The sequence below is a fragment of the Trypanosoma cruzi genome, genomic scaffold (assembly GCF_000209065.1).
Source record: "Trypanosoma cruzi strain CL Brener 1047053516595 genomic scaffold, whole genome shotgun sequence".
Classification (NCBI taxonomy): Eukaryota; Euglenozoa; class Kinetoplastea; order Trypanosomatida; family Trypanosomatidae; genus Trypanosoma; species Trypanosoma cruzi.
This window is the reverse complement of record NW_001849440.1, coordinates 45,697-61,182: the sequence shown is the minus strand read 5'-3', so window position 1 is coordinate 61,182 and position 15,486 is coordinate 45,697. Positions and strand designations below refer to the sequence as shown.

At 45.5% G+C, this 15,486-nt stretch overlaps 5 protein-coding genes and 1 pseudogene across 5 annotated transcripts, besides 21 other annotated features; all 6 read right to left on the bottom strand.

Annotated features, from left to right (window-relative positions):
- Positions 1-1,214: part of a sequence feature (heterozygous, Esmeraldo-like haplotype) that runs on past the window's edge.
- Positions 109-128: a microsatellite.
- Positions 207-229: a microsatellite.
- Positions 328-361: a microsatellite.
- Tc00.1047053507993.270 (hypothetical protein, conserved) lies at positions 670-2,106 on the bottom strand (the record flags this gene model as incomplete). The annotated part of the gene is made up of 1 exon (XM_815524.1): positions 670-2,106. The coding sequence occupies one exon, from the start codon at positions 2,104-2,106 to the stop codon at positions 670-672; it is 1,437 nt and encodes a 478-aa protein (XP_820617.1).
- Positions 1,215-2,163: a sequence feature (haploid, non-Esmeraldo-like haplotype).
- Positions 2,164-3,002: a sequence feature (haploid, Esmeraldo-like haplotype).
- Positions 2,230-2,271: a microsatellite.
- Positions 2,618-2,645: a microsatellite.
- Tc00.1047053507993.260 (hypothetical protein, conserved) lies at positions 2,693-5,161 on the bottom strand (the record flags this gene model as incomplete). The annotated part of the gene is made up of 1 exon (XM_815523.1): positions 2,693-5,161. One exon carries the CDS (start codon positions 5,159-5,161, stop codon positions 2,693-2,695), a length of 2,469 nt encoding a protein of 822 aa, XP_820616.1.
- Positions 3,003-4,343: a sequence feature (haploid, non-Esmeraldo-like haplotype).
- Positions 4,344-14,618: a sequence feature (heterozygous, Esmeraldo-like haplotype).
- Positions 5,291-5,317: a microsatellite.
- Positions 5,417-5,457: a microsatellite.
- Positions 5,521-6,876, bottom strand: Tc00.1047053507993.250 (hypothetical protein, conserved; the record flags this gene model as incomplete). Its single annotated transcript, XM_815522.1, has 1 exon — positions 5,521-6,876. The coding sequence occupies one exon, from the start codon at positions 6,874-6,876 to the stop codon at positions 5,521-5,523; it is 1,356 nt and encodes a 451-aa protein (XP_820615.1).
- Positions 6,914-6,953: a microsatellite.
- Positions 7,035-7,108: a sequence feature (T-rich).
- Positions 7,114-7,544: a mobile genetic element.
- Positions 7,546-7,588: a microsatellite.
- Positions 7,715-7,890: a sequence feature (T-rich).
- On the bottom strand, positions 7,893-12,299 carry Tc00.1047053507993.230 (annotated as a pseudogene).
- Positions 12,363-12,386: a microsatellite.
- Positions 12,709-13,092, bottom strand: Tc00.1047053507993.220 (hypothetical protein, conserved; the record flags this gene model as incomplete). The annotated part of the gene is made up of 1 exon (XM_815521.1): positions 12,709-13,092. One exon carries the CDS (start codon positions 13,090-13,092, stop codon positions 12,709-12,711), a length of 384 nt encoding a protein of 127 aa, XP_820614.1.
- Tc00.1047053507993.210 (hypothetical protein, conserved) lies at positions 13,328-15,370 on the bottom strand (the record flags this gene model as incomplete). Its single annotated transcript, XM_815520.1, has 1 exon — positions 13,328-15,370. The coding sequence occupies one exon, from the start codon at positions 15,368-15,370 to the stop codon at positions 13,328-13,330; it is 2,043 nt and encodes a 680-aa protein (XP_820613.1).
- Positions 14,619-15,471: a sequence feature (areas merged during assembly that could not be assigned to a particular haplotype. This can correspond to areas where the two haplotypes were merged or to regions with more than two copies in the genome that were merged during assembly.).
- Positions 15,395-15,441: a microsatellite.
- Positions 15,472-15,486: part of a sequence feature (heterozygous, Esmeraldo-like haplotype) that runs on past the window's edge.

Here is a 15,486-nt window from a genome sequence, read left to right as displayed (position 1 = left end):
AAGTGTAATTTTCGGTAAAAGGAAGTAATGGAAGAGACAACCAGAAACATATCATTATCAATGATGAACACGCCTCCATTGCAAAAAATAATGAGGGAACGCTGCAATCAACAACAACAACAACAACACATGTACACACACGAGAAAAAAAGTAAATGTTTTACTGAAAGAGAAACGATGTCCCGCTTCTTACGGATCCCCCCTCCAAAAAAAAAAAAAAAAAAAAGAACAGGGCAATATAAATAAGTATCGGTCCTGACATAGCAAGAAGAAAGCAATATTTCTTTTTTTTTTTTTGCTTTCATTGCCACTTCTATTTCAAAAGTCACTACTACTAATACTGCTACTACTATTGCTATTATAAGTTTTAGTAGTAATGGCCTGATAGACCTGCTGCTACTGACACGACGCGCATAAACCCTGCATACACACACGCATGCAGAGTTTAAAAAACTTGGCACAGAGAATAAAAAATTTACCAGATTGCTCCAAAGCGAGAACAAATAAAATACATACATTTATTCTAGTATTCTTTGAAGCGGCCACAAGGCGGCTCAATAGAAAATAAAACACACCAAAAACGAAATGCCCCATTGTTACCGTTCCCCTGAAATTCGCTAATCCTAACTACCCTACATCATAACGGAATACAACAGGGATACAAACGCCCTATTGAATAGCCACCGGTCCTGGATTCTTCACAGTCGATGGGTATTTTGCGCCCTCCAATGGACGCATGCGGAACTGTTGTCCGGGGTAAATTTCCTGCGCAAGCGCCTCTAAACCATCGGTACGACCGAAGCCCGGCTCGGCCTTGGCGCGATGAATACCATACTTCTTCGCATTTTCCTCCTCTAATTCAAAGGCCGCCTTGTCCGCTGCTTCAAGGGCCTTGTAAGCCACGTCTAACTCATGAAGAGGAGGAAGTGGAACTTGCCCTCTTTCAATTGCGGAAGCCTCAGAAATACTATGAGGCTTATATGCGATACGCTCCCACGACGCAAGGCGATCAAAGAGAGTACTACGGCGGTTCACCTGATCAAGCTCGTATGTGACAATCCAGTTGTCGTCAAACCAGGGGTTTGGTACCACCCATGGGAGTAGCTTTCCAAAAAAACGACCAATTCCACGATAACAGGGAACAACAAGGCGAGAGTCAAAATGAGCTGCAATCTGACGAAATGCTTCAACATGGCTCAGCGTTTGAGGACCACCCAAGTCAAACTTATAACGTACAGCTCGATGGGCCATGGAACAGCGCACAACAGCACGTGCCGCGTCCACAACCCACGTTGGCTGCACCAAGGAATTAGGGAAGCATGCAGGGTACACGTAGCGACCCAACCCACGATAACGATATCTTTTCCCAAAAAGTGGGCCAAAACGAATAATTGTCGCATCTGGATGGTTGGCGCCAACCGCGTCTTCTGCGCGCGCTCGAAAATCACAGTAGTTCGACTCAGAAGCAAATGTTGCATCTAGACCGTTACAAAATATCACGCGCTCGGCACGAACACTACGTGCTGTCCAGCTCACATTAGTGGATCCTGTCAAAAATACATCATGATGACTATTGTTGGCGTACTCTGCGTGATAATCCACAGCAAATACAAGAGTATCACTACCGTTGGAAGCGACATTCACTTGAATGCGGTCCGTCACATCACATTCATGGAGTTCAATCTTCTCTGGATATTTTTGGAGAAGCTTATCAAGTTCAGATCCGGCAGGAATAAGTGTGGGGTAACGGGTTGTAGCACGAACCTTCTCAATGTCGGGATGTTCACAAAATTCACGCACAATCTCCGCCCCCAGATACCCACTGGCTCCAAAAACTGTAACACGCTTGGCTGGCTTGGGATTTAGGCGACGACGTTCATGCGGCAAACGTACAGCGGGGTTTGGCACAAGCATGGCATTCCAGTACGGACCGCGCTCATAGCCAAACTCACCACCTGTCGTTTTCGGCTTGCGGGTGGGGTACATCTGCTCCAAGTCCTTGCGATCAAGGAACATGGACTCAGGCTGGTGACCGTACGGATCCCAAAAACATCGTCCAGCTGCTGCCGCCAAACGACAGGTGCCACACCCTCCCCATCGACGCATTGCGCTTTTAACCACACGTTTCCCTCCACCAAAACCACCAGTTTGTGGATAACACAAGAAAACAAAAAATGCGGGGAGAAAAAAAAAAAAAAAAGAAGATCAAACCTCAGCGGCAGAGGCAAGAAAAGCAAAAGCAAAAGCAAAAGCAAAAAAAAAAAAAAAAACCATGCACACAAAAAAACTTACAAAATCTTTCGCATCGCACTCGCGTGAGTGCCAGCATGCAATATCCTAAAAAAAACTTTCTGGTTTTCATTGCTTTTTTTAGTAGCTTCTCCAGAGGATAAAAGAGGCACACTTGTTTTTTTTTTTTTATTCTTCGTTTCTTCTGTCCCTCGCTACAAGTAATTTTTCTACCTTTTTTCCCCCGACTTTTTCATTTTTTCACCTGAATCGGCCATAATAAACTTCCCTTCCTGTTACCTCTTCCCCCCCCCTCTCATCCAGCTACTCACATACACACACAGAGAAAGGAGAAAAGGAAAAAAACATTCCCCTTCTCTGCAAGAGGAAAAGAAAAAAAAAAAAAAAAAAAAAAACATTCTTATCTTCTTCGGGGTGTCAAGACACATTTATGTACTTATTTTCATATTTCCAAAATAATCGTCCAATCATCACGGATCAGCACATCCGGCTTGCGCAGCACCAATGTCGCGCCCTGGATTTCATAGTCCACCTCTCGACCGACACCAATCGCTGCCCCCGCCTCTTGAAGAATCACACGCTTAAGCCGTCCACTGTAACCGAAAATAACGATACGTTCCACAGTGTTGCGTACACCAGGCAGAGAAGAAGTATGTGACATCGTTTCAGGGTGAGCCGTGCAGCTCAGTCGGTTTTCTGTAAAGGAAAACTGCCGACGAACGTACGCTCCCAATTCATAATTAAAAGACTCACCGTCATCCACAAAAAGTTCCCCGTCGCTATTGCCATGTTCATTCAAAGCAACATAGAGGGTAAAAGGATCATGCCGGGCACTGAACGTGTTGCGCCGCATACGCAACTTTGCAGGAACGATATGACCACCGCGAATAAACAATGGTATCGAGTCCATATCCACATTCATGTGAAAAACGCCAGGATGCACCACCTCACCTGTGGCGTACGAGTACCAGATACTACCGGAAGGAACTGTCACATTCTTTTCCGTTGCTCCTTGATGCAGCACTGGGGAAGCCAGCAGCGAGGGACCAAACATAAAGGTGTACTGTTCATCATATAACTTTTCATCATGAGGAAACTCGTAAAAAAGAGGACGCAAAATAGTAGAACCGGTCTTGTGACTAACAAAAAACTGTGTGTACAGGTACGGCAAAAGGGAATAACGAAGCGCCAACGCAGTACGAATTCGGTCGGTTGCAATGTCACCAAACATCCATGGTTCACGACGTTTAGTTTCCAAATGAGCATGTGCCCGCATGAATGGATAAAATACGCCGGCCTGAAACCATCGAACGAAAAGTTCCTCATCGGGCTCAAAGAAAAAACCCCCAATGTCAGCACCGCAAAAAACATAGTTTGACACAGAAAGGGATAACATCTCTGGAATGGAGTTTTGAAGATGGTCCCATTTTGCCATATTATCGCCAGTCCACATCGCTGCGTAACGTTGGGCTCCAGAGAAGAAACTTCGTGTAAGAATAAAAGGTCGTTTAACATGATCCAGGCCCTTGCTTGACTCAATATGCCCTTGATACACACTCATCAGACTATACAGGGAATACATGTTATGCAGGTATTTGTTGTCCAACAAGTCGCCGGTATCACTGGTGTGTTTGGCATCGCGGTGAATTGTCTTGTCCTTTAATTCAAATACGGATGGCTCATTCATATCTACCCATGAGTGCACATCGTGCGTTCCACCCTCGTAGCGGTCGTGGTGAAAAAATGTTGCATACCAATCTCTTGTTCGTTTGTTGTAAAAATCAATCCACGAACTCGCTCCGGGCCAACACTTTCCCTCATAAGCATCCGTTCCTTCGGCATTCTTCACATAGTGATTGCCTTTCAATGCCTCCTCATGCACAAAGTAGCCACTTTCTCGCTTCACGTGGGGATCCTTGATAGTCACAAGCTTCCGCCCTTTTGACGCCAGTGCGTTAACAAGCAACTTTGGCTCGGGGAAGTTATGCTTGTCCCATGTGAAATACTTCTTACCATCGGTGTGCTCAATGTCAAGCCATAGGCAATCATAAGGGAGATTATGTCGATCAAACCCTTGGTCAACATTCAGACAATCATTTGTGCTTCGATAGTTCCACCGGCACTGATGATACCCAAGACTAAAGTAGGGTGGCAGCATGGTGTTCCCTGTGATGGAAGCGTGTTGCTTCTGCACCATCGAAGGGGTTGGTCCGGGAAAGAAGAACACATCCACCAGCCCGCACTCCACAGTCCACTGGCATCCAATCAATTCCCCTTCCTGCACCTCCACCCGCATCCCTGCGCTGTTAAGAAAAAGTACACCCGTAGAAATTTTCGATGAATGAGCCAGAATAAAAGGAATGGTTCCATACAGCGCCTGTGGGTCGTTAATGGCGTACTGAAAGGCATCGTTGTTGTACATGGCATATGTTACATTCCCGTGTAATGACAAATCCGTTGCGTGTTCGGGAATGCCGTAGAGACGCCGAGCGGAGGGGAATTTGAACGCCACAGAAGGTTCTTCAAACAAACTCAAAGGCACTTCCATGGAACTCAACACCGACCCATGGCACTCATAACTTGCATGGAAAACCTCCTCGGTGACACTTGTTTTCATGACACATTTCCCACTGTTAATGGTGCAGCTAACTCCCTCGCAAGTTGAACCGATATTTCCCGCCTCTGGCTCCCGCACCACCACATCTTTAACCTCGTAAAACGACTTCGTCAATGGCTTCAGTGAAAGACGCAAAACCCCACTTCCATAATCCGAAACATCAAGAAAGGCGTCTGACCCCAACTTCACAACCTCCACGGCACGCACGCGTACTGCTGTCCCTGAGAGGAGAGTCGAAAGAAGAAGCAGCGGCAGAATCAGCTTTCGCAGCAAATACTGAAAGCTGAGGATCATGAACAGTGCCGCCACCAAAGTATTTTTTTTTCTTTTCTTCTTATTCTTCCAGCGTAATCCTGTGCTTAAAAAAAATCTATAAACAAAAATTTAGTAACTTATTTGTATCTGCTAGATGTGTCTTCAATGAAAAATAAAAATAAAAATAAAAAAAAAGCCCTAAACTCGCAAAGTATCGGCAAGTCCAAAGGCCAAGAGTTCAAAAGAATTGAAGAAGAAAGATAAAAAGGTAAAAAAGACGCAGCAAATAAATAGAACAACAACAACAACAACAACAACAACAACAACAACAACAAAAAGGAGAGACAAAAACAAATTGGTGCACTCATGTCAACAAGACTTATACAAGGAGGAGGCTTTCAAGACTGCAGTATTTCCTTCTTCAGACTGTCACTATCCACGTAACGGAGACTGCAGTTCATCGCAAATTTTGCATCCCTTCGTCCCTGAGACAGCACATCCTCACGTCTATGATCCACGCCCTCTACAGACTCACCCACGAGCAGCGAGTCGGCATCGGCGCGGAGCCCTCCATTCAACTGAGTGATAAAAAACTGCCAAAGTCCCGAATATGGAAGAAGAAAAGGCTTCCCGTCACTTCTGTAGGCAGCGCTGATGTACGACATTGTTGATAGCACAACTGTCACGTCGCACGTAAAATACTTTTGACAGAGTTCCGCAATAGGGTTTAGTTTCGCCTCAAGCGCAATTTCATTTCCATGATGAAGTGAAGGGTAGTGATCCAACAGAACAATACGGTAGCCCTTTTCTGCAAGTTTGTGGGCTGCAGAAGGCAAATTTGGATCTATCAGTGACCACATCGGATGTCCTTCTTGCAGGCATGCATGGATGGGTTCCCGTCGGATAAGTACATTGTCAATCATAAAGACAGCAACGAGACGTGCGGCATCGGTGTAGGTGGTTTTGGCGGTCTCCTCAACCGTTTCTCCTCGTCTAAAAACGCGGTAAATGACTCGCCAGTCCGGAATGAACCACGGAATTCCGTTGACATGAATATATTTTTTCGATTTTCCATGCATTACAAAGTGAAGCGGCGCCGCATCACGCACGCGAAGGAGATTGGCCATTGTCTCCTTCATAATAACTCCCCCATTGGCCAAACGACCGTCGCGGAATCCCTCGAGAGCCTTTTGAAGGTATTCTTCAAACAGTCCATCGATTTTTGCCGTTTTTTTCCGCCTTTCTAAAGCAGCTTCCATGCCTCCCGCCACGGTGACTGCGTCGGCCCCACTCCCTGTGCTCTTCCGCGGTTGCTTTTGCACAACCTTTGTTTCTTCCTCTAGCGCCAATGAAGAGCCCTCAGCAAAGGCCTGCTCCCTCGTGATGGGGCGGTGAAGAATAGAAAGCCCCTTTACCATGCGCTTCTTTGAAATGCTTTTGGCTGCCCGGACAAAGAGGGTGCAGCCATCCGGTATGGCGCTGGGTGGGATGGCCAAATTGCGCTCATCCAAAAAAAGAAGCGGGATGCGAGCCAAGATGTCACCTCGCCGTGTTACGAGCTTCCCACTGGGGTGGTCCAGGAGCACAATGGCTGTTGCAGGGGAAATAATAACCGGCGTGTCCATCCTTCCGCGTGCGGAACAAAACGACTGAAGAGGGATCCACACATCGTTCAAATCCACCTTTTGGTCAGAGCACAACCCCGCGAGCGTATCGGAGCCACTGCTTTTCAGTATTCGGTATGCATCTGCCATCCATTAAACTGCAGAATAGTAAAGGAAGGAAACGATCAAAAAAAAAACCAAAAAAAAAAAAAAAAAAAAGAAAAAAACGCCCTAGCAAGGACTAATGCAGCAGGAAGAATCAGTTTCATAAATATATATATGTATACCCATGTATGTACTTACCGTAGAAGCAAGAAAACTCAAAGCAAAAAAACAACAACAAACAAACAAGAAAAAACGCAAACAAAAAAAACAATAAAAATTAAGAATGATCTTCCGGGCAGCTGGCCGGATCCTGAAAACATATGGAACCAAACAAGTTAGGAAAAAAGGTTCGTTAGTTAATTGCTTCAATTTTTTCTTTTCATCCAATATATATAGAATTCTGTAGACCACTAGCATGGTCCCTTGTCCTCAGTTAGGATTTGAAGTATTTATTACTTACGAAGTGGCAGACTTCGGGGTCCTCCAACCACAAGACCCCGCCGCGTAGTGGGAATCAAAAGGGGGTGGGTGGAATGGCAAAATAAAAACAAATATTATACGGCCCCTATCGGCTCCCTGCCCCTACAAAGTCGCGTTCTTCCCAAAAGATTCATACGGTTGAAAGCATCATAAAGAAGGCCTTCATTTATCAGGATGTACATTCATTAAGTAAGTTAGCCAGCTCTCCCGCGATCACTCTTTTCACAAGCTCCCAAAAAAAAAAAAAAAAAAAAAAAAGAAAAAAAGAAGAAAAAAACGCCCTAGCAAGGACTAATGCAGCAGGAAGAATCAGTTTCATAAATATATATATATGTATACCCATGTATGTACTTACCGTAGAAGCAAGAAAACTCAAAGCAAAAAAACAACAACAAACAAACGCAAACAAAAAAAAAAAAAAAAAAGAAAAAAAAAAAAAAAACAACGCAAAGCCGCAAGCAAAAAACAGTAAAGAAAGAAAAACAATAAAAATGTAAAAAAGAAAGAAAAAAAGATACATCAGCAAAAAAAAAAAAAAAAAGAATTCCAAAATATAAAACCAAATAAAAAAAAAAAAAATCAGTCCATTACAATCCAGCCCATGAGAGCATCTGCGTCCGACGATTGTGACTGTTTACTCTCCCCAGCGTTTTTCTCCGACGACCACGAGATAGAGACGAGTGTGAATGATACGTCTTCCAACTCAGTGGTCATCACGGAGGCGCTGCCAGTTCCGTCCGCTGATGAGTCGACCTCACACTGGCATGCGACCCCAATGCCACCGCCAGCAGCATCATTCCCATCACCGCTGGCAGAAGAGCCAAGAAGCTGCACATCACATCGACCCGTGTCAGAAATAAGAGAAAAGACATCCAGTACGGCGCCATTCACCGAATTCAAAGAAGATGAAGATGATGATAAGCATCGCCGTACCACCGTCAGGACGCAGTTATGTGGAGGAATCTCACGTGGTGGATAGCGGATCCATTCAATACCCATATTTTCCATAGGAAGAGCCCCTGCACCGCCAAGACCCGCATAAATTAAAGGGAAATCACAGCAGTTGGCCAATACAATGGGCTGAGGGATGGCCGCTCCCCCTCGACTACCCTTTAATTTGGGGGCAAAACTGTCGTTGAAATCCTTCATTGCAAGTCGCATTTCCTTCAATGGCACCGGAATGGCGGATTTCGGCTCCACTGCCGTTTGGTAAATAATATCAAAGAGTTCTGCCGTAAACTTCTTGCGCTGCGTCAAGTTGGACGACTGGGTCAAAAGAGCCACAATGTCAATTCTGCACCCACTGCGCTTGTCGTCATGGTCCTCATATTTGGTAGTGACATGGAACACGGCTTCTCTACTACCATCGTCAAAGACATCATCCAGGTCCACAGTAAAAGAAGGCGTTAACGGGCCTTTATGGCGCGCCCGCTCGGAGCTCTCACACTTTATTTGAATTCGTTTAGGGTCTTCTGATTCATTGCGGCAAAATTCCTCCAGTCGTCGCTGACGCTCAGATTCGGTCTCCAAAGTGTCTTGCGTCCGCCTCAATATACGCACATCAGCAGCGACAACAAGTCCTTTTTTCCCAGACGCTCGCAAAAGGAAGAATACACTGAGTAGAAGATCTGCGGATGCCGAGTCCAGTGACACAACATATGACACCATCCCCGTTACGGATTCACCGTCGGTGCCTTCCCCGTCAGCAACCATGCCACAGACGGCGGAGCGCGAAGAAGCAATTACATCGGGCGGCTCAAAATCAAAATACCCGCCGTTAACCACGTGGACCAGAGAGTGTAACTCCGTGTTGAAGCCTTTTATATCAGATGCAAGGCGGTTTGTGATCGCCAACGTCGCACATTTTGAATCTCCCAAAAACGATTCCATAGAAGACATCATCCCCTTAGAGACCAATGAAATATCATCAGGGCCAACGACGGCACCTGGACTCCCCGACGATTTTTCATACATTTGCCGCCTTGGACGCCCGGGAATAGCGTCGATAATTTCCTTCAGTTTTTCCGCGTAGTCAAAATGGTTATCAACAAGATAACTCACGTCAAGGTTCTCCACTCCAGGAACATTAATGTGGCTAATTCCAGCCATTGGCTTCAGTGTCGCCTTGTTTGCTTTGTACATGAGCCAAAGAAACCAGTCACCGCGAGAGTAAATATTAACAAGACGACCAGAGACTACATTTCGTAGTTTGCCCCAGATAGTCCGGGATGAACTGACAATCGACCCCATTAAATAAACATTTTCAATGATACCAAAAGCCTCCACACGATGCAGTTCATTTAGGCATTCCACAATAACACGTGACCCAAAGCTGAAACCAATAAGAGACACAGGACGACGACCTTTTTGTGGATCCAAAAGAGCATGTGCCAAATCCTTTCCTGTGTATTCGGCGCGGTTCAAAAGTTTGGCAAAAGAATTGTCAATCGCACCGGTGAACCATATTGCATACATGGGAAGTGAAAGGCTCCCTTTAACCGCATCGAGCGCCTGAATCCCAACAAAAACACCCCCTCGTAAAAGTTGGCTCCTTGCAACGCTCGTCGCCTTTTCAAATGCCTTCTCGCCAAGCTCTTTGTAAGAGTCTTTGCCAATCCCGCGTCAATGGTGCGACCGAATTTGGTTTGGTTCTTGTCTTCCCAATGTACCACATATCCCTCGGTCATACCAAACAGACGAGATCCGGAAAGATGAGTTGCCCAGAGGGCCAATTGTTGATCCTGCTGAGGCCTTCGTTCATCAAAGATTGAAACAAATCCTCCAACAGCAATTGTAAGAGAAGGGCACTTTTGTACTTCCATTTGCTCGACACGTTCAACAAAGTCTTCTATGCTTAAATTCAACAAAAATTTCTTTGTATCGGCTGTCATATCTGCCCAAACAAATGATTCTGGCATGAGAATGGGTTTAAAATTCTTCTCAGAAGGACTTTTAAGATGCACGTGATGCTCCGCAAGTTCCCCCAACGATGGTGCAGCCACACAAAAGGCACTGATAGAATTCAACGCACTAACCTCAAATTGTAATTTCATATAACAACTTTCACAGATAATACGTGCATCGGCATTGGCTCCACTGTTAACGACTTTAATGATAATAAATGCCTCTGCCCCCTTCAAACTCAGTTCTGAGTTTGTAAAAACAGCAAATAATGCCTCTCGAGAGGAGATTGTCGTCGGCAAATTAGAGGTTCGATGACTTTGGACACCGTTCATCACTTCACATTTCAACACATGAATGAGATGCTTCGAGTTATTCACAATAGAGACCCCAATTCGACGGCGATCACGCACCAATTTCATAGTCTCCACGATGCGCTGTGTTAGCTCCTTCACTGGGATTACCGCGTTGGAAGGATGTTGGGACAATGTGTTGCCTCCATCTGTCAAATTGGATAAAATCACAAACGGCAACGGCGAGAAAAAACACCCTACAACCACGTTATGGGAAGTAAATGTTTCGTCAGATTCGATTTTCATCTTACGAAGCTTTTTAAGCATTTTATTCGGCTGAAATTCCTCATGGCATTTAGTGACAGCAACCGCAACCGACACATCTCCCAACAAAGAGAGTTCAGCCAAAACCCATAGCCGCAGTGTGGGAGAAGAAAGACTTGTTATGGGACGGACATGATAGCACACAACACACCCGGCACCCGTAGGTCGAGCAAAACGGTTCAGACAGAGAAATATACCACAATTTTCTTCCGGGATAAGTTTTGGTGGTACAATTCCCCACTTACCAACCGTCAGCTTCAGGGCTTTTAATTCCAGTCGGTATCCATTCAAAGAGCACTGTAATGCAAATGTAAGACAGCGCATTCGTTGTTTAAAATGACCCTTTGCCGCCACGTTGCACATGGTGACCGCTCTTGTATGAGCTGGGACCACGATGCCTCCTTTGCCTGCCTCCTCCAGAATTTCCTGCAAATTCATATCCACTTCCTGTTCTCCTTCCTTCACGGCAAGCCTTTGGGCAGCATCTCTACACTGTGCAATCTGGCCCTTCGTAAGAACCGACAACAAGACATCATCGCCTTGCGCAAGCGCAGGAAGATTTTCGATTTCTGTTATGGACCGAATCATAAAAACATCCGACTCCGCCGTGCGGCGGTATGCCTTGTATCCTGCAAGACTCGCCCCACCAATACCAAAGATAGCCGTAAGATTCGTCGCGGTCAAGACTGGTGTTATAAGAGTAATAAGCGCAGCGGCTTCTGTTGCTACGCCAACCATTCCGGACAAAAAAGCCGCAACTGCCGTACCGCCCAGTATAGCCTCGCCAACTGACTCCACAGCAAACAATGTTGCGGCGGTAGCACTGGCAAGGCTGCCCATCGCGGGGCCAATCAGCGGGGCGGCCAAACCTCCTGTAATAGCAAGCGCCGCACCACCAACTGCCGCAAAGGCTCCCACGGTAGCTGCTCGACTGATGCTTCTCTTTTTGCGTTTTTTGTGGGACCGCACCACATTTTGTTTTATTTTAAATGATTCATCACCACCATCATGAGATAACAGGAGAGCATCCATCAGTGCCCGTTCCTGTGCCTCAATAATATTGAAGGGAATCGCAAAAAGCCAACAGAGACGACGAACAGCAGCTCGCAGGTGTGCATCGTACGCGCCTATACTCATCGCCAGGTTGAAAGGAAAGAGCACAATGAGTGGATCAAGTTCGAGAGGGATGACATCCATCGCTGCCTCTATTTCTTTTCGCGATATCTGGCGGTCCTGCAGATCTTCCAGGCGGTACGGTGGGGGCGCAAGAACACCGTCGAGAAGATTGAGCAGTTTTTGATCACCCACACATGCATACATCAGCCGACGTGCCGCAAAGCGACATTCGGGAGAAAGCCGCTCTTCCTCCGAAAACTTTTTGGTTGTGGAGCTCAAGACGGCCTGCAACTCGTCCTCGTCACGAGCGGCCCTGTACGGTTCCCACGGAAACGTGAAGTCCTTAAATAACATATTTTTCTCCAGCAAAGTTAATCGGGCGTTCTGAAACAACGCATAGACGTCCAATCATCCCGCAAAAAAAAAAAAAAAAGAAAAAAAGGCAAACGAAAACAAGTAAAGAAATCACCATAAGTTAAGTCAAAAAAAAACAAAAAAAAAACCCTCCCCGGGTGCCAGTTCAATCACGGCCCCAGTTGTCGGCTGCTCCAACGCACACTAAAATAAATAGAAAGCATAAAGACAGATACACACAAGAAAACAAAAACAACAAAAAGAATCGGCCTGTTTCCCTATTTCTTCTGGAAGTTGACGGCCAAGCCGCCATCCTCCAATTTCTGCACTGCGCATTCCTCTTTTTTTTTTTTTTTTGTCCTTGGAAAGAAACCATTTGTGCTTGTGTGTTATTTTGCCCCGCCCTCCGTCATTTTTTGTTTTGCTTCCAAAGTTCTACAAAAGTTGTGTAGTTGAAGCAGCCCTCATTGATAAAGTCCCGCACCTCCTCCGCAATCTCATCGCTGCGGTCCAAAATGAGACTTGTCGCGTCCTTCAGCGACGCAATAGATCCGCAATGCTCCAGCACGTAAGCGTCCAAGTCCGCTTCGGTTTGCAGCACCGCCTCCCTGTACAGCCGATGCCTTTCATGATCGCTCGCTACCGATGAAAAGGGCGGCAATCGCCTAAAAACGGCATCGGGGTCAAAGTGTGCCATGAAGTCCTCGATGACACCAACGAGATCATCAAGCTGCGCGTCCTCAACGGTGCCACCGCTACCGCACACCATAAACTCGCCGTCCTCCGTGTCCATCTCTTTCTTCCCAGGAAAAACACCAAAAAGAAAGAAAAAAAAAAGGAACAAGACCACCGAATCAAAATAAAACTACACCACATGGGCACAAATTAAGCATAAATAAATACACATATAATGTAATGCTATAAATTCAGATGCATTCACTCACGCAAGAGACCCCAAATTATTCACACAGTTTTGTGGGCCTTCGGAATCAAAAGGAATGCCTGCGGCCAATGTTAAAGTCGGAATGTCATAATAAAGAAGGTTCCTCACAATCTATGCATCGCTTTTCCTCCGCACCCGAGTCATCAATGATGAGTCCCGTCACCGATCGCAGTCCATTTCCACTCCGTACACGCTGCTCCTCCTCGAGGAATTGTTTTATGGTAAACCGAAGGTATCGGCTTGTGCGTGAGATAACGGCTGTGTACTCCGGTACAAAACCACCTTCATGGAGAAAAATTTCCTCTCCAAAAGCCGAAAAACTTCGTTTTTCTGTTGAAAAGTTCCCACCACAGACAGAAACACGTACGCCACCGCTAAGTAACAGAGTAAACGCATCACTTCTCTCCCCGGCCTGGTACAATAGAGTACCCTCATGCTCACCCTCTTCTAACCGAACGACGCAGTCACCAATACGGTCAATAAAACACTTTACCTGCCGACGGGTCCACGTCGCAAAGGCGGGATAAGAATTGATGATAAAGTTGGCCAGAGTCCATTTTTGCTCTTCTGTCATCGCATCATTAGCCTCTCTGTCATTTACAGTGTACGAGTAAAAATTTGCACGCGGAGCACCCTCGGTCCGGGAGTAGCCCAAACCACTTTCCCACATCTCACCGCATCGATCCCTGACACTCAACCTTGTTTCTTGTGCGTTATTCCTCTCCTTTCCTTGCAATTCGCCTCCCCATTCCTCTCCTAGTTCTTCCTCTTCTACCACCTCAGTCCGATCATACTCGTCATAGATGTCCGACTTAATAAAACGCTCAATGACATCTTCCAGCGTTACAATGCCAACAATGGAAAAGGCTGTGCCTCTCTCCAAAGCTAATTGGGGTGTGAGAACTGTAACCCGTGTATTTTTTAATTCCCGTGTCGTCCCCATCAATGTCTGCCGCTCCTTTTCTGTTCCTTCGCTGTGGCTGCTCACGGGGTTTGTTGTAATTTTTGAGTTCGCAGCAAGCGAGCCATTCAAAGTCTCAAACTTACAATCCCTTTCCACAAAAACAAGTTGTGATGTACTCGACAGGAATATCTTTAACAATTCATTCAATGACATCGTCTCAGGCACAATAAAAATATCATGTGGATTTGTATTCACTACATCCTGTACAGTGATACCGTTTTCCATTTGTTCGGATGTAATGTTAATGAGCGAACGAACAAACAGAATTCCAGTAATGTATGTGTAAGTGTCATTAGAGTACACGGGCAATCGTGATCTACCGCAGGCCCACAGCTGTTCCACCAATTTGCGAGTGATCGCTATACTACCTGGTAGTTTCACGGCTCTATCGAGTGGTTTTAAAATGGAAGTAAGATTTGCCTCATGCATTTCAAGGGCACCGATAATCATGCGCGTCTCATCATCCCCGAGCCCCGATTCATGTCCATACTTCTCATAGTGAATACGGATAAGTTTTTTCAATTCATTCCGATCGTACACAAGCCCCTCATCATGCGTCACTATGCACTCCAGAAACATGCCCAATGGTTTTGCTACGGGATAAAGAAGAAAAAGAGCAATGGATATAATAGTAGCACTTTTTGCCCCAATCCATAAAGCATACGGTCCCTTGTTACACACAGCCATTGGTATAATCTCTGAAAACACAAATACAACAGCCGTGGCCACAATAAAGTTAACAAATTCGGTCGATTGAATAATAGCAGTCACCATCTGTGAAATAATAACCATAGTTAGCATATTTCCAATAAGCAAGGTTGCCAATAGTTGATGCCCATAGCGTCGTATTGGAATAATTTTTCTCGCATACGCACTATCTGGCTCCTTGCCTGCAGAAGAAATGATTTCAAGGGTAATAAAGTTCATCCCAAAGAGACCAATCGTAAGGCCGGCAAACATGGCAGCAAGCGCAACATTAATAAAAAATATGATAAGAAGCAACACTAAGGGCCATGATGCATAACCGTTTGGGTTCTTTTCGCTTCGCACGGTACCTTGGCTTCCTACCGCCGCCTCACCAGCAGCTAAGACGCACCGCCAAAAAAATGGAATGCACACGCCCAACTGTCCTCTGATCATTGAAGAGCCTAATAGAACAGACATATAAAGAAAAACATGTAAACGTAGAAGCAAACAAACAAACAAACAAACAAAAAAAAAAAAAAAAAAAAAAAGAATGCAAGAACAACAACAATAAAAGAAAACAATCATCCACAACC